The sequence below is a fragment of the Gobio gobio genome (assembly GCF_949357685.1).
Source record: "Gobio gobio genome assembly, chromosome: 2".
Classification (NCBI taxonomy): Eukaryota; Metazoa; Chordata; class Actinopteri; order Cypriniformes; family Gobionidae; genus Gobio; species Gobio gobio.
The window spans coordinates 54,140,137-54,162,941 of NC_137098.1; the positions used below are offsets into that span (position 1 = coordinate 54,140,137).

At 37.3% G+C, this 22,805-nt stretch overlaps 1 protein-coding gene across 2 annotated transcripts in view; it reads left to right on the plus strand.

The window, feature by feature from the left end:
* The window catches only part of pcsk6 (proprotein convertase subtilisin/kexin type 6), a 102,617-nt gene that overhangs the window by 51,046 nt on the left and 28,766 nt on the right, over positions 1 to 22,805 (plus strand). For both annotated transcript variants that reach the window (XR_013818492.1, XM_079843557.1), the window contains exons 12-15: positions 7,353 to 7,541; positions 15,812 to 15,948; positions 20,786 to 20,968; positions 22,520 to 22,622. Coding sequence is in view for 1 of the 2 variants with exons in the window: in XM_079843557.1 (XP_079699683.1) it covers positions 7,353 to 7,541; positions 15,812 to 15,948; positions 20,786 to 20,968; positions 22,520 to 22,622 (612 nt within the window). In the remaining variant the exon portion in view is untranslated. The remainder of the gene's footprint in view (positions 1 to 7,352; positions 7,542 to 15,811; positions 15,949 to 20,785; positions 20,969 to 22,519; positions 22,623 to 22,805) is intronic.

The window sequence follows — 22,805 nt, forward strand, 5'->3', positions numbered from 1 at the left end:
AAAAGCTGGTCATTCACCTCGTCGCACATCAATACGTTTATTAGTAACTCTGTTTACCAGAATGCATTTGTGTTGAATGCAGTTGAATGGAGTAGACCTGTAAAAACAGGCTGCATGACTTTATAACTATAAATATTCTCTGTTTGAAAGGTAGGAAGTTTGGTAGGTTCAAATATTTGTGTTAGACTAGGAGTGTCCAGATGACCATGATAAAAATCCAGAGATGTCCTGTTGAGAAGTGCACATTCAAATTCAAATCAAATCACGTGTTACTGTTTTAATGCACACCAATGTGACAACTGAAATCCAACACAGATTACCATGTCACCATGCTGTTAGAAAGTTTAGGGTTAGTTGAAATGAATCTGCCAGATGGCAGCAATTGAAATATAAGAATATATAATACACTGTATCAGGAAAATGAGCCAATGTTGCACGGATTTTTTTAATGCACAGAAGCAACATAAATGTGCTTTCAAAGACTGTGTAAAAGTAGTGTTTTAGGATGGTAATCTGCTATTAGTTTTGTGGTGACTATACATAGACTGATAATAATAAAAAAAAAACGTTTTTTTTTTCGTTTTAGATTAAAACTGATTCTGAGGGGTAACTTACACAACACCGTTTTCAACTAAAAATGGGAAAAAAAATGTCAGAGATTTATTTACACAAAAACGGCATTGAGTGCTGAACAACATACTGAGTGCTGAATATACTGCTGTGTAGATCAGCATTTCACTTCACTTTGCTGTGGTTAATTAGTGCCTTAAATCTTGTCTTTTGTCAGCTGCACTAGAATCAACAGACGGATTTCTAAAAGTGAGCATGCATTTAGAAAGTTTAAAATAGTTGAAATTAATCTGTCAGATGGCAGCCAATAAAACAAGAGCATATGTTTCTTCAAACTTAAAATGTTGTCGTGCATAATTACTAACATGCACAGCAGATGTTAGGAATCAGCAGATGTAGTACGTAGTGTTCTGTTAATAGGTCAAAGAACTACAGTTCAGCCACTCTTGATAACTTTAAAGGAATAGTCCACCCTAACATTTAAACTGCAATCATTTACTCTCCCTTATGTCTTTCCAAACCTGAATTGCTTATTTTTTTCTGTGGAACACCAGAGGAGAAGTTTAGCAGAGTCTCCATTAAATCTCCATTGAAGTTGTGCATACAACATGTGCACTACATTCTGAGCCTTCATATAACATAACATTCTTTACCATCATATGAGAGCTTTGTGTTAGGAATAGATGAAAATAAAATAGATGAAGATGAAAATGAAGTAGTTATTCACGGCAAATCGGCTGTGGTCTGCGTTCGCTTTCATTAAGAGCAGTTTGAACATTGTTATAAACGACTCTCTGTGTTCCACAGAAGTAAGAAAGTCATACAGGTTTGTAATGACATGAGGGTGGGCAAATTAATCTCTTTAAGACTTCAACTGACTTTACATTAAAACTGCGGCTGGTGTTTTAGGATAGAAATCACAAATCACAGCAATGCCATTTTAAAATATTCGCTCATAGCAGTCAAAATAAAACTATGGCTAATTATGACAGTATGTAACTTTATCAGGATGAGCTGTGGCTGGTAAATGTAAACACAATAGAAGAACATTGTTTTAGCCAGGACATTTCTCACTGTCAGCTAAATAGTATCTCCAACAATAGTTGTTTTTGCTGTTCACTCTTTGTTTTGGGGTTTGATCAATGGGCTTGATAAAGCAATGAAAAATAAATGATAAGTCCACCAGGCATAAATTGTGTTTGTGTTGTAAAGATGTCATCCTTTATGTTTGCGGCTATTCCTCGGAGAGTGTCGCCCCTATAGCAGCAGTTATCACATAAAAGGACAAACAAGGTGTAAAGTAAAACATTGTTTTATTGCGGTTAGCACTGTGACTTACTGCAAAAAAAGTGATGATTTTTTAACATTTCTATATAGCTTTAATTTATATTTAATTCAGTTATAGTAATTTTAAGACTTCAACTTAAATGTTTATTTCAGTTTGTTCCAAGGCAACATTTCTCATTTACAATACTTTTTTTTAGTTTAAATATTTTACTTTAAGATTTTATATTTTTTCATTTTATTCCAGTTATTCAATTAACAGAAATAAAGTTTTAGTTAACAATTACAACACTGTACAGCATGACTTAATGAAGTATATATTTTAAAATGTAAAATATATTTCATTTAAATTATACATATATACATATACACGCTGAACAAAATTATAAACGCAACACTTTTGTTTTTGCCCCCATTTTTCATGAGCTCAACTCAAAGATCTAAGACTTTTTCTATGTACACAAAAGGCCTATTTCTTTCAAATATTGTTCACAAATCTGTCTAAATCTGTGTTAGTGAGCACTTCTCCTTTTAATTCAGTTATAGTAATTTTAATACTTCAACTTAAATGTTTATTTCAGTTTGTTCCAAGGAAATATTTCTATTATTACTATTTTATTAGTAATGTTATTAGTAATGTTAATGTTCTAATGTTATTATTTTGTGCCTAATAGCATTTATTAGCAAATTTCATTTAAGGGAATCATGAGAGAGATTTTTGCATTCAAATTGATTTGCTGATGAAGGGTGCAGAGATGAAGGGTCCAGGGGCACAATGGTCCACCCTTGTCCCCTGTCCTCCTTTAAACCATCAAATCTTTCATTCGTCTACTGCTTCAAAGCACAGAGTGTCTGTGTGTAGTGTTGGCTGTGTGCACTCATTGATATTGATCATAGATTGGGATTTATTTATAGCATCTCACGCTCGGATGGCTATTGAGAGGGAATTAGCTGGCGCTTTGGCCATGCTTAGAATTTCGTTAGATAGGGCTGCCATCTATCGATTTACTGTCTCATTCCTTTGGCTCTATGAAGTGAAAAATGTAATGGCTGTATGCCATTAACAATCACAGTTGGGTGGGTTACTTAAAAAAATGATTCCGTTACAATTACAAATTACTTTTGTATTCAGTAATACTTTTTTATGAAGTAATTTGCAAATATATATATGATGCCTGCCTGTACATGCACATGAACTTTAATGACATCCCATTCTTAATCCGTAGGGTTTAATATGGATTTGGCCCACCCTTTGCAGCTATAACAGCTTCAAATCTTCTGGGAAGGCTTTCCAAAAGGTTTAGGAGTGTTTATGGGAATTTATGACCAGTCTTCTAGAAGCGCATTTGTGAGGTCAGGCACTGATGTTGCACGAGAAGGCCTGGCTCACAGTCTCTGCTCTAATTCCTCTCAAAGGTGTTCTATCGTGTTGAGGTCAGGACTCTGTGCAGGCCAGTCAAGTTCCTCCACACTAAACTCGCTCACCCATGTCTTTATGGATCTTGCTTTGTGCACTGGTGCGCAGTCATGTTGGAACAAGAAGGGGCCGTCCCCAAACTGTTCCCACAAAGTTGGGAGCATGAAATTGTCCAAAATGTCTTGGTATGCTGAAGCATGAAGAGTTATTTTCCCTGGAACTAAGGGGCCAAGCCCAACCCCTGAAAAACAACCCCACACCATAACCCCCCTCCACCAAAATTTACAATTGGCACAATGCAGTCTGGCGAGTACCGTTCTCCTGGCAACCGCCAAACCCAGACTCGTCCATCGGATTGCCAGACAGAGAAGCGTGATTGGTCACTTCAGATAACATGTCTCCAATGCTCTAGAGTCCAGTGGTGGCGTGCTTTACGCCACTGCATCTGATGATTTGCATTGCACTTGGTGATGTAAGGCTTGGATGCAGATGCTTGGAGCCACACGAAGTTTGGAGGTCTGTAGCTATTGACTGCAGAAAGTTGGCGACCACTGTGCGCCTCAGCATGCGCTGACCTCGCTCTGTGATTTTACGTGGCCTACCACTTGTTGGCTGAGTTGCTGTTGTTCTCAATTGCTTCCACTTTGATAAAAATACCACTGACATTTTACCGTGGAATATTTAGTAGTGAGGAAAATTTCACGAATGGACTTATTGCACTGGTGGCAACCTATCACGGTGCCACACTTGAATTCACTGAGCTCCTGAGAGCGACCCATTCTTTCACAAATTTTGTAGAAGCGTCTGCGTGCCTTGGTGCTCGATTTTATTCACATTTTGCCATGGAAATGATTAGAACACCTGAATTCAGTGATTTAGAGGGGTATCCCAATACTTTTGCCAATATAGTGTGTATATATATATCCCCACATGGATGCTGTTTCAGCCCGGGGGAAGCTTGAGGTTCCCCTCCAATTTTACCACAAACTGTCATGTTACAGTAAATTGAAGGGACACAGCCTTCCATTTTAAGCACATTTTCCTTTGAATGTCAGTCACGAGATTGAAACGAGGCAATCTCCACCTAGTGTATTTCTGGGTGATACTGCTTCTGAACGTGTGCTAAATAATGGCTCAGACCTCAAGTGACTAATTTTGTTGCCATCTGTGCGGTGTTGTTTATCAGCAGAACCATAAAACCGCACAGTCGCTATAATAAAACCATTGAAACAGTGTTGTTCCCAAGGAAAAAAGGATTTAATAAACAAAATGAGCTTCTTCCGGATTGACCGAATAGATGATCCCGCAGCTTAATGAGCCACAAAACGACATTGTGAATATGAAAATGTGTGTGCTTGTTTTTTTATTTTATTTTTCACACTATTAAGGGGAAGGTTATGTGTAATACAGACACTCTGATGCTTACTATGTGATTTAAATGATTTAGGTTGAAATAAAACGAAAAGGTCAGGTAATTTAATATTTCTATATTGCTTTTTTAGCTTAACGATTCACAGTAGGTGTGTGATGCTCTAGCTGGACAAAGGATTATGTGAAATTTTGTTTAGTCATGCAAACCTGTCACATCGTAAACCAGTAGTCACAAAATGCACAAACATTTTATGAATATAGTGCAGTACAAGCAACACGATTCAAACCTGCAAAGTCAGCCTTAACTGAGATTAAAATTGATAATTGTGATATTGTGATAGTGTTTATGACCGCTCATATCGAAAATATTATCATTCTGAGTCTGATATGACTTAATTATAGTAGTGACACTTTGTTCACAGGAAGAGTAAATGCTACAGCAAGATATATAAATAAAGTTTTGTGGTTTTTGACAATGACTCAAAGGAGGTAGGTCTTTCCCAGAAGGCCACTTGTCCTCAGAACACACTGGTTGTTCTTAAGTTCAGCCATTTATCATGTTAAGAGGCATTTTGTCTCTGTTGTTGCATAATGTGAGTCTCTTTAATCCAGTATTACTTGAGGACAGTCGGGAAAACTGGGAGTTTTTCCTTTTAGGCAAGTGGTTACACAAAGCAGCCGTCGTTTACGTCACACAAGAAATGCACTATTGACCGAGAGAATGCATTTTCTACATTGAAAGTGGATGTTGATTTTCATTGCCAATCTGTTTAAAAGAACAAAAATGCACCTAGCTCATATGGTGCTATGTTACATACTATGTTTATGGTAAGTTTATAGTATTATTTAAACCTTTTTGACAGAATAAATTACCATCCATTTATTTATTTTTACGCTTTTTTAAAATCAATCAATTTTCCAGTTTAGTGACTAATGACTGTCATATAACCTGACAGTTAAGTAAATATATATAACTAAATTTATATATGCACTAGGGATGCAACAATACAGTTAGTCCACGGTTCAATACATACCTCGGTTTTTTAACCACGGTTTTCGGTTCGGTTCGGTTCTGATGGCTTGTCACATCATTTTTTTGCTATCCTATTCTTAGGCAACAGGAACAGCAAGAGGTTTAGGAGAAAAAAGACTATTTTTTATTGCAATACTCTTGCTTTATTTTACTTAAAAGAATTGAAAAACTTTACTTAAACTTAAAACTTTACTTAAAAAAACCCTTGTACACATTCCTAGTGTATAGTATACTATAATATATATATATATATATATATATATATATATAATACAGCATTTAAGAATGAAATTGAATGAACAAATGTAAAAATAAAACACTACATATACTTCACTATAAAATATACACTGATTCTTATTAAAGCTGCTGTATTAAAGTTTTTCAGTCAAGAGCAGTGAGCGATTTTCTCTTTGCCTTTTGTAGTTGTATTAACATTTAAATGGATAGTTCACTCAAAAATGAGAAATGAATACAGGTTTGGAACAATATTAGAGTGAGTAAATAATGACATTATTTTAGAGGTGAACTGTCCCTTTAAGGGCAGCGTATTCACTAGTCTGCCTGCTGTCAATGTAAGACCTGCGTGCCTCTAATACAGACACGCGCCGATTTTACTTTCACTTTAGACATAACCGACTGTGTTTGTTAACCATGTGTGTATTTGACAGTATTAGCGCAGTAAGACGACTACTTAGTCCAGTAATCACATGTTTGACAGGCATTTAGTGCGCACGCTCGGAAAAGCGCATGTTTAAACTGCGCACACGCCGGTGTCCTGACATTTCATCCTACCTGTCAGATTGTCCTACCAAGGCTTACTGCGCATGCCCACATCAATATATATATATTTTTTTTTTTATATTTACATTTTAAGGGTAGGGATAGGGGTAGGTATGGATATTAATGGATATTAATAAAGCAAATCACATTAATATGATTCTGGTAGCACAATCTGATAGGTAGCATTTTACATCCATATTTAATATTTATTTATTTAAAATATTTACATAGTTTTAAGGGTAGGTTCAGGGTAGGAGTAGGTATGGATATTAATAAAGCCTCAAATCAGATGAATATGATGCTGGTAGCACAATCTGATAGGCAGCATTTTTTGCTGTCGAATCGTGCTACCTACTGTTTTAATGGGAGGTAGCAAAATCTGACAAGGTAGGACAAATCGACAGAACACCGGCAAGGCTTTAAAACGCATGCAAATAATGAACTTTCGTGATTGTGAATAACTATAGTGTTCCGTGAGTATAACTCCACCACTAACCTGTGATGTGAATGTATGTCGCGTTGTTCAGTATATTGGGATGGAGGCAAATGATAGAATTTGTAGAAAAATACTTAATTAAATGCAAAACCGAAAAACCGCAATTCACAGGCCGTACCGAACGGTTCAATATTATATTGAGAATTGTGGCATCCCTAATATGCACATGTTCACATGCCATTTTTCGGTGATTTAAAATCTTTTCTGATTTCTTCTATCCACTTTTAGTTGATATCAGGTTTTTTAATCTTTTTTAAATCAGTAACCATTTATTGACTATATTGTCAAAAATAACTTTACAATTTTTTAATCTGCATTTAATATTTTCACTGATGTCCGGGTCGATGAATGCAGATCTGTTTAAGATTCTGACCACTGACTCCCTTTGCGTCCTCTTGCAGGTACATTCGAGCAGATCAGAAACTGAACGCAAGCATCTCGAGCACAGGCTGCAGCGAACAGTCCGATCAGCATGTGGTGTTCCTGGAACATGTGGTGGTGCGAGTCCTCATCGTCCACCCTCGCAGAGGAGACCTGGAGATCAACCTCATATCACCCTCAGGGACGCGATCACAGCTACTGGGTCAGAGGTGATGCTCCCTTACACACAACAAAACACACTAGAACATGTACAGTGCACAAAAGTTTACATACACCTTGCAGAATCTGCAAAATGTTCATTATTTTAACACAATAAAGAGGGATAATACAAAATTCATGTTATTTTTTATTTAGTACTTTTCTGAATAAGATATTTTACATAAAAGATATTTACATATAGTCCACAGCATGTTTCCTTCTGGTGCATCTTTGAATGTTTTAACCTTTTTTAAATAGTTGTGTAATAGTCCCTCAATTGTCTTCAGTGTGAAAAGATGGATCTCAAAATCATACAATCACTGCTGGAAAGGGTTAGTGCAAACCCTTTAATAATTGGGTATGTAGCTGTTTTTACAGTTCATTCATCATCAAGCTTGTGTGATATAGTACACACCTGTCTTCACCTGAAATGACTCTCGTTAACTCGTTAATTAATCCCTGCTGTTTTTGTACGATTTTTCTGACTTTTTGGTTGCATGCTAGTACAAGAGCCATGGGCCATAAAGAAGAGCGTACAATACATCAACGAAATCTCATTGTTTTGCTCCGGTGAGGGCTACAAAAAAAATTAAATGGCATTAGATATACCATGGAACACAGTGAAGACAGTAATCGACAAGTGGAGAAAGTGTGGCACAACAGTGACCTCATCAAGGACAGGACATTGCTCCAAAATTGATTAGAAAACAGAAAAAACTTGTCAGGGATACTGTCAAGAGGCCTACATCAACATTAAAAAGATTCATAGCTTTTTCTGGCAATTACTGGTTGTTCCCTACATTTGTCAACTATGTCCCATATTCTCCATCTGTCTGGGCTCTGGGTCAGGGTGGCAAGACGCAAGCCTTTTCTAACTAAAATACATCCACGCCTGGCTAAACTCTGCAAAAACACATATCCATCATCTCAAAACTATGGGGAAAATGTGTTATGGTTTGATGAGACCAAGAATGAACTTTTTGGCCAATTAATGTTTAGGAATGTTAATGTTTTCAAATGGCTCAGCCAGAGATCCGGCTCAGCCGGAATCCTGAATTTCGTCACCATGGTTTTCCGTGGCATTGGATGTATCTTTTACTTTAAACATTTAAGTTCTGATATGATATAGCTTTGTTTCATCACAAAAACCAGTTGTTTAAATAGGGGTGTGTAGACTTTTTATATACACTGTATTATCAAATGAAAAAAAAAAATAGCACCATACCAGTTGGGAATGTCATGACAGTGAATAAGTGACAGCTAATTTTTGGGTGAACCATCCCTCTGCACACACAGTTTATGTGCTACAAAACAAATCAAAGCTTCCGTTTTGTCTCCTCCATCCACTTTTAGTTTCCAGGAACTTGGGTTTCCCTCATACAAACACATGCACATTAACATGGTAATATCTTACATTTATCATCGTGTATTCTAAAGGGGTGCACAGGGGCTGACGGGCTTTGATCTGGCTGCTCTGGTTTCTGTCACACAGGAAGCTTCATCCTGTCAATCACACAACAGTTTGATATCCTCTCTGTTGGATTTTGACGTTCTGCACCCTGCAAAATCTCTCCGCTTCAGTGTAGTTTAGTATTCTCTTAGTGGTTTTCACCGCATGGTTATGATCCTGAGACTCATTCTCATAGCTCTCACGAATAAAACTCTCACACGCTCCACATGACTTGTTCTCAGCTGCTTTTGCTTCAGGACGCAGATTTTACAGTGGCAACACAACATTGGACCAGAACTGAATATCGTACATAAGTAATTATTCTATGATTACTATTATTATTACTTTAAATATTGCATAGTTTTGTTTTAGTTTTTGGAGGGCAAATTTGCGTGAGAGAGCAATCCCATAAAAGCGCCGATGGGAGTGGTTAGTTCTACTTGTGATCTACTGACGATGTGCAAATTAAATAACACAGACGCATCAGATCATTTCCATAACGACCAACGCAATCTACCAAGAGCAGCGCAATTTAGCATCTGGTTTAAAGGGTCATGAACCAAATATTCATGAGTGTCATCAGTTATGAGTGTTAAGCATCATAGAAGTCAATGTTACCATCCATTCATTTTTATTGTAGGAGAAAACTAGCGCTATATTCAACTTCCGGGTTTAAATTCATCTTTGTATCAACGTTACAGAATGTGACGCTTTGTCGTACTATAGTACAGTGATGACTCATCGATGTCTCATAATTATTCATGAGTCTGCGTGTCCTTATCCTATGAGAAGACGTCTTGCTTAATTATTCACGAGTCTGCTTGTCCTTATCCTATGAGAAGACGTTTTGCTTAATTATTCACGAGTCTACATGTCCTTATCATATGAGAAGACGTTTTGCTTAATTATTCACGAGTCTGCGTGTCCTTATCCTATGAGAAGATGCCTCGCTTAACACAGCAGCACGCGTTGATTGACAGGCGCTTCAAAGAGTGAGATCGCATTCGTAAGTGAGATCGTAAGTGAGAGATTCATTAATGGATAAAAAAACGAGTGATTATTTTTGCTTTGTATTAGCTTCTGCGTCGCATAAGTTCTCTTCAGTAGATCCTGAGTCTTCACACAAACGCGATTCATCCACAATGTGAGTGTTACCTCTCTTTACGGCCCATTAACTGATCAAACGGCTCATAAAACACTGCAAAACAAGCCTCAAAAGTTGATCAATGATGCAACAGTGTGTTCGTATATATTTTCTATACAGAGAACATGCGAATGGCTGTACATTTATTTGTGCAATAAATAGCTGTCATTTATTTTATGTATTTGTGTTATTTAAGGTGAGCTTACAAAACCATGTGTATATTGTGTTATGTAATATTTTGCAGCGTGCAATTGTTTTGAAGCGTTAATGCTTTTACTGAGAGTGAAATAATACTCTGAATCAGAAGCCGTTGCTGTGTTGTTGTCAGTCAGTCTCCCCTCATCCCCCTCCACTCCGCAGCTTAACCACGCCCACTTTTATAGCATTTTTCAAAACTGTGGTGAGAACTGACTGCTGCTAAAACAGGGGGTTTCATGACCCTTTAAGACATGAGCTGCGTCCGAAATCGAATACTTCACATACTATGAAGTATGCGAAAAACAGTATGCCAACAGAGTAGAATGTCCGAATACATAGTATTCGAAAAACAGTCTGCGAAAAGTCCACGGATGACCTACTACTTCCTGCGAGATTCCGAATTGCGCATTTGATGGACACTTTACTATCCCATGAAGCCACGGGAGAGGATTTATGAATGGAGGTAAAGCGGCGTAACTTATAATAGTAGGTCACATGACAATGACAACATACGTGGTAGTACGTCCGGATTACATTCATACTACACACATTCATACTATATAGAACATACTTTTTTAACGGTCACGAATTAAGTTCAAATTCAAATGTAGGTCCTACTCAGACAGTACGGTGGTAAATAATAGTGCAAATACTAGTAGATTGACTAGCGTAAACCTTAGTAAATCACCATGCATGATTCATTTAAATACTCTCCTCCCATACATTTTGTGTCTGAAAGGGAAACTCTTACAAATGCATGTGCAGTAAGGTCAGCCACAAAAATATCTGCCTTTTGACAAACTCGCTCTACTCCCTTTTCCCATCACATATCAGAGCGGAAAGGCATTTATTTCCAATAAAAATGAAGCACATTTTCGAAAAGGGGAAATAAAGTCTAGCCTCTTTAATAATAAAGTGTTTATCGGTTAGGGTTAGGGGTAGGTGTAGGGAGGGCTTTATTGTCCCAATAAGGCGGCTTCCATTTAATTATTTTAATAAATATAATAATTTACACTCTGTTATTATTGCATACCGTTTAATGTACAACAACACAGAGGTGCAAATAGTATCTGCCACTATTTATAAGTATAAATAGCATCTATCTACTGTTTACACTTTATGAAAAAATAGCAGTATTTTCTTTGCAATGTGTAAATAGCATCACTTTTTATTTAAATAGCATAATTTTCTTTAGTGTCTTTAGTAAATTCTGACAGTAGGTTTTTAACACCGTAAGAAGGTTTGCGCTGGCGCAAGCTGTTAGTAAATCTGTCCCTAACTGCCAAAAATATCACTACAATCAAATATGTATAAAATTATTTAAAGGTGAACTATGTAAGATTTTTGCAGTAAAATATCCAGAAACCACTAGGCCAGAGTTCTATATTTTGTTCAGTTGAGTACTTAGAATATCCCAAATGTTTCCAACTATTTGTAAATCGTGAGAAATTGCTATTTTAACCAAGGAACCGGGACGTGTGAGCTATGCGTTTGAGGGAGTCGTCTGTCGATTGCGTCATATCTGCGTTACCCTCGGTTTCCGGTTTTATTTAGCAGAAACGCTTTACTCTCACTTCAGTGTGAACAAGTGTCATAGCAGCCGCCGAGCGAACGTCATAACTTCCTTTTCAACACACTCAGTTTTATCTAATACGATAAACAGAGTTGCGTTACCTCATACTCATAACTGGAAAAGAGGAAGTGGCGCCGGCGACCGTGTCATAATAAAAGTCCTGCCGGAGACTATGTCATAATAACAGTCCCGCTCTTCAATCGCTCCTGCAACTTTTATTGGGGGAAATGTGGCTAAGCAGACAATAAGCAGACATTGCCTACAATGTCATTAAAATCAAATTCATAAAATAAAGCATTTTAGCATAAGGCTGCAACTTAACAAAATAGTTATTATGGGAAATGTGGCTCTTCAGACATGAAATGCCAAAAATGTTTGGAAAAATAAAATGCCACTGTCATCTTTTCTAGTGGTAACAATGTCCGTCACTCTAGTTTGTATACGTGAAAGTCCTTTCATTCTCAATTCTCCTCTGAAAGCTTATTGTTTTGACGTTCCATGTCTTATTTACCGCATGGAGACGGAAGACCTGTCAAAAAACGCCCCTGCACAAACATCACCCGCAGAGCATCTGCTTTTGTGATAACAGGCATGACAGCCTAATGGGGCATCCCGCGTTTGGAGAGTATTTATTAACGGCCACTAGTCGCCCCACTCTCCTGCTCTCTCACCCCGGGCTTTCAGTGCTAAGAGTCGAATTGTAGAGTTGATGGAGCGTCGTCCATGTGACGCCTGCAAATTGCCAGGAAAGACATTTGCCTTGAATTATTGCTCCAGTTGGAGAGGGATTCTGTGGTCGGTACCTCCCTTCATCTCATTTATTCAACATGCACGCTGCCAGAGCCAAATGCAGTTCAGATTTACCATCTCCTTATAGCGCAGACCGCCTTGACTTGGTGGCGGGAGAAGAAAGCGTGTAGATGTAATATGCAAAATACCGTCCAAGCCTGTTAACAAGGGCCGTGAAAGGGCCAAGTTCAGAAATGGTGGCTTTGCAAAGCTCTCATTAGTAGTGTGATCGTGGACGGAGCTCAAGGGGAAGAAGTGTTCTTATCACTATGAGTGCCGTTCAAAGGAAGCGCTAGGGGTCTGACAGCAGGCCGCTTGAGTCGCCCTTTTGTTGATATCTGACACTTAGGGCGCTTTCACACTTGGTTCGATTGCCTGGACTGAACCCGAGTTCGATTGGTCCCCTCTCCCTCTGCCCCTGCTGGACTGTGTTCATATTATATTATTTGGGTCCAAACTGGGGTGCATTTCCGTCATCAAAGCAGCAGTTTACCTGGTTGCTTTGTAACGACAGCGAGCGTTAAGGCATAGCGTTGCTCCCCTCACTTTTATATTTTTGTTTTTTAACCGTTGGTTTTGTTTCTAAAGCTTCAGTATGTAATCGCACTTGCGTCTATCTACCGTGAATGTACTGCAAGTGCTCTAAAGAACGCTGAAGACGAGCAGAAATGAGATTACAGCTCTCTGCTTGCAGTACGTCAGTCACGCTCACCAGGGAAATGAGTGAAACACACAAACGCACATTTTTATCAAATCTTACGTCATTAATAACGGTTCATTTCTGCGATTTAGTACGATTGCGTTCACATCAGCAGCGAACCGTACTGGAGTTCACATGAACCGTACCCCAGACCACCCTTTTTAAGTGCACTCGGTTTGCAGGTGCGAACCCGAGTTCGGAAGACAGCGTTCACATCGTCCAAACGAACCAAACTTTTGACGTCAATCGAACCCGGGTGCGCACCAAAACTGCTAGTGGGAAAGCACCCTTAGAGAGCGAGTTCATGCTGATCATAAGTAGCGATAAGTATCACAAACGACTTGCAAAAACGTACAAAAATACTGGAAACAAATGATTTCCATGATGTTTGGTTAATAGGTCTAATGGGACTTTCATTTTCATCTGACATCACCCAGGCCCCATATGATATTAAGGATATCAGCTATGAACCTATTACCCTGTGAATCTAATATTAACTTGTAGCCATTGTTTTTGGTCACTGTTAAAGGTAATGCAGCCTTTCTGAAACCATACCAATAGTTGAATAATTGAATGCCTGTTAATATAATGAAGGTTAATAATCGCAGTTAGATTCTTAAGCTGTGGAGTGGAGGGGGATGAGGGGAGACTGACTGACAACAACACAGCAACGGCTTCTGATTCAGAGTATTATTTCACTCTCAGTAAAAGCATTAACGCTTCCCAAAAAATTGCACGCTGCAAAATATTACGTAACACAATATACACATGGTTTTGTAAGCTCACCTTAAATAACACAAATACATAAAATAAATGACAGCCTTTGTTTAGTGGAAGAAGAAGATATTTCGCATTTATTTTTGAATCTAGTTTTTATTGGGTCAGTTGTGCAGGTTTAACTTTATCTGCATGTATAATGTAAATGTGTTTAAAAAAAAAATAATTTATATATCCTTATTGATATTTCACAGGTGTTTTACCCATATTTTGAATTACACATCATATTGTGTTGGGTTTTAGAGTTAAAGGAAATGTCCATTCATTGAATTGATAATGTCCTGACATAAAATTACCAGTACCATTTTTTGTTTTTGTTTTTTCAGATTTATTCTTACAGTGTGTATGTATATATTGTATATGAATGTGTGCATATTGTGGAATGGATGTAATTATTATTCTTTACACTAAAGCCTGAAAAGTATGTTTGGATTTTATAGTTTGTTTTATTTTTTTAAGTGAAATGGTTAATGGTTTTTTAATCACAAATTATAAATTCTGTCATCATTTACCTCATGTTATTCCAATTATATATGATTTATTTCTTCTGTGAAATGTCACAGAAGATATTTTGAGACATTTCTATGTTTTTTTGTTGTTGTTATTCATACAAGTCAATGGGATCCAATGTTGTTTGGTTCCAAACCAAACAATATTTCTTCAAAGTATCTTCTGTGCTCTGCAGAAGAAAGTAAGTCATACAGGTTTTGGAACAACATGTGGGTGAGTAAATGCTGACAGAATTTATATTTTTGGGTGGAGTATCCCACAGACTCTGACTTGTCCCTCAGTTGGTAAAGACATACTGGAAAACGTATTTTCAGTAATACACCTACAATGGAACATGATCTGCCTGACCTGAGCAAAGTTTATAGCACCACTTCACACCAGCTGCTCTGAGCTCACACGAACGGAGCCAAAGCATCCATCTGCTAAATCACCATGATGCAGTGGTGTGACGTCGACTCGTGCTTCACAGGTGCGAACACAGATCAGGCTCATGGACTCTTTCCCAGTGAACCCTGCTGCACAGTGCCAGCATGCGAAAGTGATTTTGTCTTGGATGACGAGGAGCACATATTTGTTTTTGATCTTTTTGCACACTTCTGAGGCGCGATGAAATTGACTGAAGTCAGTGGTTTTTCTCAGAGGCTGAGGTCTAAATTGGTATTGATCAAACATGCTCAGTCTTTTTGTGATGTGTTTTTTGTATATTATTTTCTCTTTTTTTGGTCTTTTAAAAATAAATCATTGTCTTGTTTTTCATTTTGTTTTATGTGAAACAAATGTATAGATCGTTATTTGTTAATGCATTAATGGGACATTATTTTAAAGTGTTACCAATAAATGTACATTTCTTAAATTTATTTTAATACATTTAAACAAATGTATTGCAGTTTAATAAATGTAAATTATACTATTAAAATTTAAATAAAAGTATGCATCTGCATATTAGTAAGAAATTTATAAAATTAAGTTAATTTAATAACTTTAGATTGTTTCATTTATTTAGCATACGTCTTCCTATCATAACTGGTAATGATCTTCATTTACCATTGATAAAGAAATGAGCGTAACAGATGACTTTCCTTATTTTTATCATCCTCTTTTCTCTGAAACATTCACCACTCTGTTTCTTCTGCCTTCCAGATTGTTTGATAACTCCAACGAGGGCTTCAGGAACTGGGAGTTCATGACGGTGCATTGCTGGGGGGAAAGAGCGGAGGGCACGTGGACCCTAGAGATATCTGACTCGCCCTCTCAGCTACGTAACCCGGAGGTGTTGGGTAAGGAATGAATGGAGGAATGAAGTTCAGACTGAGTATGCATCCAGTGCAGACAACCTAAAGCCAATGTGGTGCGACGCCAATCATGTCCGGTCTAGACATGGTGTAATCCTAAAACATATGACTCTAGTCCGAAATTCTGAGCCTAATTCTCATGTTGTGTTTGCTCAAATATGAAGCTGAATTGCCCCATTGGTACTAGTTTGCTTTTACGTTATGTTATGTGCGCATGTGAAATACTTTCGCATTCCAAACTTATTAAACAAGTAGTACATTTAATTTAATTAAATTTAATTATTTTTTATTTTGTTGTATTTATATATATATATATATATATATATATATATATATATATATATATATATATATATATATATATATATATATATATATATATTCAATTGTTTGTTTGTTTTTTTGCTCTCAGTCAAGTCAAGTTAACTTTATTTATATAGCGCTTTTAACAATGTAGATTGTTTCAAAGCAGCTTTACAGTGTTAAACAGGAAAATAATGCAGCATAATTATGTATAATTAATCTGTATAGCCATTCTGGAAAAAACGCTGATATCATCAGTTCATTTCAATTATCATACAGTGACAGTGTGGGCTTTAGATCAATAATTAGATCAGTAATTTTGTTTAAATGGTTAATTTAGTTTATTAATTAGATTTATTTCGATGTTTAGTTGAAAAATTTAGTGTCCCCAACTGAGCACGCCAAGCCAGAGGCAACAGTGGCAAGGAAACCAAAATGGTGACCTAATGGAGAAAAATAAACCTTGGGAGAAACCAGGCTCAGTCGGGGTGCCAGTTCTCCTCTGGCCAATTAACAAACAGCGTATTATTATTATTATTATTATTATTCTGGCAGCTTTACAGCTCAGAGGTCATAATAGATCAGAATATTCGAGGGACCGGGGGCAACATGCTGGAGACGGGTTTATTGAGGATGATGTTGATTAAATAATTATTAAAGTGCAATATTCGAATGATCGGAGGCAACACGCTGGAGACTGGTTTATTTAGGATGACATATCGATTTAAGTATTATTTAATTGTAATATTCGAACAATCTGAGTCAACACGCCGGAGACAGGTTTATTGAGATGCCGTGTCGATGAGGCAGTTGCAGGGGGAGTCCAATCACGGTCTCTGCAGACACTTCGGGGTCCTGTGTTGGTCTTCTCTGGGCGCAGGTCCACCATCTGAACTGGATACGGCCCGGATCCGGCTGACTGCAGTAAACCTCGGGATAAAACAGAGAGACTATCATTAGCGTAGATGCCATTCTTTTGATGATGTAACGAGTACATCAGGTGTTATGGGAAGTGTTCCCGGTTCCGGCTGACCTAGTTAATGCAGCCTAAAAATCATTTCATTGAAAAAGTGTTTTATGTGTATGCCACAGTAAAGAGATGTGTTTTTAGTCTAGATTTAAACTGACAGAGTGTGTCTGCTTCCCGAACAATGTTAGGAAGACTGTTCCAGAGTTTCGGAGCTAAATAGGAAAAGGATCGACCGCATGCAGTTGATTTGGATATTCTCGGTATTATCAACTGGCCAGAATTTTGAGACCGCAGTAGACGTGATGGAGTATAATATGTTAAGAGCTCGCTCAAGTATTGGGGAGCTAAACCATTTAGTGCTTTGTAAGTAATAAGTAAGATTTTAAAATGTATGCAATGTTTAATTGGCAGCCAGTGCAGTGTTGACAGAACTGGGCTAATATGGTCATACTTCCTGGTTCTAGTAAGAACTCGAGCTGCTGCGTTTTGGACCAGCTGGAGTTTATTTATTAAGCGAGCAGGGCAACCACCCAGTAGAGCATTACAATAATCTAACCTTGAGGTCATGAACGCATGAACTAACTGTTCAGCATTTTGCATTGAGAGCATGTGCCGTAATTTAGATATATTTTTAAGATGGTAGAAAGCAGTTTTACAGATGCTAGAAACGTGGCTTTCAAACGAAAGATTGGTATCAAAGAGCACACCCAGGTTCCTCACTGACGACGAGGACTTGACAGAACAGCCATCAAGTGTTAGACAGTATTCTAGGTTACTACTTGTGGAGCTTTTTTGTCCAATAATTAAAAATTCAGTTTTTTCTGAATTGAGTTGCAGGAAATTACCGGTCATCCAATGTTTTATATCAGCTATGCATTCCGTTAATCTTGTGAATTGATAAGTTTCTTCAGGTTGTGAAGAAATATAGAGCTGAGTATCGTCAGCATAACAATGAAAACTAACGCCATGCTTCCTAATGATATCTCCCAGTGGTAGCATGTACAGGGTGAAGAGTAGCGGTCCTAGCACTGAGCCTTGTGGTACTCCATACTGAACTTGCGATCGGTGTGACATATCTTCATTTACTACTACAAACTGATAACGGTCGCATAGGTATGATTTAAACCATGATAAAGCAATTCCACTAATACCTACATAATTTTTGAGTCTATTCAAAAGAATGTTGTGGTCAATAGTATCAAATGCAGCGCTAAGATCGAGTAACACTAATAGAGAGATACAGCCACGATCGGATGATAAGAGTAAATATTTTGTAACTCTGATGAGAGCAGTCTCAGTGCTATGATACGGTCTAAATCCTGACTGGAAATCCTCACAGATACCATTTCTTTCTAAAAAAGGAACATAATTGTGAAGACACTGCCTTTTCAAGTATTTTTGACAGAAAGGGTAGATTTGAGATTGGTCTATAATTGACTAATTCTGTAGGATCAAGTTGCGGTTTTTTAATAAGTGGTTTAATAATAGCCAACTTAAAAGTTTTCGACAATGACAAAGATGAATTAATGATATTAAGAAGAGGATCTATGACCTCTGGTAGCATCTCTTTTAATAGCCTAGTTGGTATAGGGTCGAGCATACATGTTGTCGATTTTGATGATTTAACGAGTTGAGCCAATTCTTCTTCTCCTATAGCAGTGAATGAGTGTAATTTTTCCTCAGTGAAACTACAATGCTCTTTCTGATGTGATACTGTAGTAGACGACTGCATGGTTAAACATTTTTTCCTAATATTATCAATCTTACATGTGAAGAAGTTCATAAAGTCATTACTGCTGTGCTGTTTACAATCATCAGAAGTTGAAGCTTTATATTTGGTTAATTTAGCCACTGTATCCAATAAATACCTTGGGTTGTGTTTGTTTTCTTCCAAGAGAGTTGAGAAATAAGCAGATCTAGCAGTTTTTATGGCCTTTCTGTATGTGATCATGTGCTCTTTCCACGAATTACGAAATACCTCTAATTTTGTTTTCTTCCAGCTGCGCTCCATTTTTCTGGCTGCTGTTTTAGGGGCCCGGGTGTGCTCGTTGTACCACGGCGTTGGACTATTTTCTTTAATCTCCTTTAAGCGCAGAGGAGCAACTGTGTCTAAAGTACTGGAAAAGAGAGAGTCAATAGTTTCTGTTGCAACATCGAGTTCTTCTATACTATCTGGGATGCTGAGCAGATGATACTAATGAGGAAGATTATTTAAAAAGCAATCTTTAGTAGCGGTAGTGATTGTCCTGCCATTTTTGAAGCGAGGGGGCGGCTTTGCAACCTTAGCTAAATTAAGTATACATGATACTAATTAATGATCTGAGATGTCATCGCTCTGCTGCAGAATTTCAACGGTATCAACATTTATTTCATGTGACAATATTAGGTCTAAAGTATGATTATGGCGATGAGTGGCTCCTGACACGTGTTGCCTAACTGCAATAGAGTTTAGTGTGTCTTTAAATGCTAATCCCAATACGTCTTTTCCGTTGTCTACATGGATATTAAAATCACCAACAATTAGTACTTTATCTACGGCCAGTACTAACTCTGATAGAAAATCAGCAAATTCTTTGATAAAGTCTGTATTATGCCCTGGTGGCCTGTATACAGTAGCTAACACAAATGTTGAACGGGTTTTATCATGTACACTACATAGCGTTACATAAAGCACCAAAACTTCGAAGGAATTATATTTGAAACTAGACTTCTGAGTAATACTGAAGATATTATTATAAATTACAGCAACCCCTCCCCCTTTACCTTTCAGACGCGGCTCATGTTTATAACAATAATCTTGGGGGGTGGACTCATCCAAGGTAATGTAGTCGTCAGGTTTTAGCCAGGTTTCTGTCAAACAGAGCACATCTAGATTATTATCTGTAATAATATCATTAACAATAAGCGCTTTTGGGGAAAGGGATCTAATATTCAGCAACCCAAGCTTTAACAATTGTTCATCTGTATTATATCTTTTGTTTATTTGTTGGACATCAATTAAATTTTTACTGTTGAATGGTTTTGATGTTTTTTTGTATTTACTAATTCGGGGAACAGACACAGTCTCTATATGATAATATCTAGGTGAAAGAGTCTCTCAGTACTAGATACAGTAATTGTAGCTTTACTTTGTCATGTTTTGCAAAAAAGGGAACCAATACAAAGTATGACATTAAATTGGCTTTGTTCTTAAAACTTAGTAAAGTACATTGCTGTTTCAATGGGCAGCTGATTTCTTGGGCAGTATCCTAATGGAAATGAAAACTCATAAGCACTCCCAGATGGACTTTTGTCCATGTTTTCTACACCGATTTTTTTTTTTTTTTTTTTTTTGGTGGTGGTGGTTTGGAATTGTTTGCATTCTTGTACTTCAAGTTTGTTTCTTAATGCAAACTTTCTTTGGAGACCTGCTACAGATTAACGTTTTTCTTTTCCTCAAATTCCTTTCAGGAGTGATGTGATTCATTGTAATGCAAAACAGAACTCCCAGAACAAAACAGATTTTTCTTGACTTCATTGCTTCGTCTCTTGCTCTTTCTTCTCTCTCAGGTAAGCTGAAGGAGTGGACACTAATCCTTCACGGCACGTCTGAACACCCATACCAAACCCAGGGTTCCCACAACTCTCGCTCCAGAATGCTGGAAATTCCTACTGCAGTCAAGGAGCTGAAAAACGCAGATTCTGTCCCTGGAGCCCCTGAGAATGAAGAGGAGGAAGAGGAGGAATATAATGGTACTCTTAGTAATACCTAAAGTTAAAAAGTTTGGGGTCAGTAAGTTTTTAAATTTTTTAATCTTATGCTCACCAAGGCTGTATTTATTTGATCAAAAATACAGGAAAATGGTGAAATATTATTGCAACTTAAAATAACTTTTGTTTTGTAATATATTTTAAAATGTAATATATTCCTGTGATGCAATGCTGAATTAAGCATCATTAATCTAGTCTTTAGTCTCACACAATCCTTCAGAAATCATTCCAATAAGTGATGGCTGAAATGTTCAAAACCGTTTGTATCTTGAGTCCACAAGTTACTAAAGTTACTCACTTTCAGATATGCCTGACAGTCACTCTGACTCAAAATAAATCAATATCCCGGAGCATATGTTGCTCCAGTTATTCCAACAGTACACTGAACTGAGAACTTCCGGACAGTATACATACTGCTGCTGTGATTCTCTAGTCAAGAGGTGTGTTGACTTGAAGCAACACTGCACAGACTGATCAGTGCATGGCATCAAAGTACTGCCGAGAGCGATTAGAGAGCAGACGGCTCTGTATGCTTTCGAATTGCTCTCATGGTACTTTGATGTCATACACCAATTGGTCTGCCGTCTGCGCAGGGCTGCTTCAAGTCGAACACACCTAAGAATTGGTTGCAACAGTTTTCAAATCACCAGTACACTGAACCGAGAACTGTTTCTTTCGGACACGTCCGACATACTGTGAACCGATGAGCTGGTGATACTGAGCATATGTGAACCTATTGTGTATCCAGTATATATTTTAAGTTTATATGAGCTGGATCATGGTTTCTGTGAAAAGTTGATAAAGACTAGTGCCACATCCGTGCCAGTGCTTTAGTTGCAAAATTTAAATGTAACAAACTTGATGGTGATTATTATGATTAATATTATTATTACAGAAGTTATGATTACAAATTACTTTATTTGAATGTGTTTGAGTGTATTTTCATCCGCTGGGATGATAGAATTGGCGTTATTGCGTCATTGTGAATGACGTCATTATGTGAGGACGTAAAAAAACTGGTAAAAGGAACCAGTTTGCGGAAAAACGGACCTCCCATCACTATTTCTAATATGCTGATTTGCTGCTCAAAGAAACATTTCGTATTATTATCATTGTTGAAAACAGTTGTGCTGATTAATATTTCTGTGGAAATGGTGATACATTTTTTTTCAAGATTCTTTGATGAATAAAAAGTTCAAAAGAACAGTATTTATATGAAATAGAAATCTGTTCTAACATTATACATGTCTTTACTGTCACTTTTGATCAATTTAATCCATCCATGTTAAAATAAAGTATTAATTCATTAAAAAACGTACTGACCACAAACTTTTGGACGGTAGTGTATATATAATAATTTATTATGACTCTTCCAAAACCCATTTAATATAAGGAAAAACCGGTGATGAACGAGAAATCTTTTGTTCACTTATGGAGTAAAAAGAAGTTGAATGTTAATAATAAAAACAAAACAACAGCAGTAATAACAGATATAAGTTACATTAAATATATTTGTTTGTCATTATATTTCAGGTCCGTGTCATCATGAATGTGGAGATCAGGGCTGTGATGGGTCGGACGCTGATCATTGCCTCAACTGCATTCACTTCAGTCTGGGCAGCCTCAAAACTGGCAGGTAAAGGGGTCGTCTAGAAAGAGGAAAATAAAATGTAAACTCTTTTAGTTTAGTGTTATAGATAGTTGTGGGCAGTATGTCCACAGCCACGGTATACGTGTATTTTTTCCCCCACTTAAAATATCTACTTTATAAAGGTACATTATAAATGTACTTAAGCAAAATTGTCAACTATATATTTAG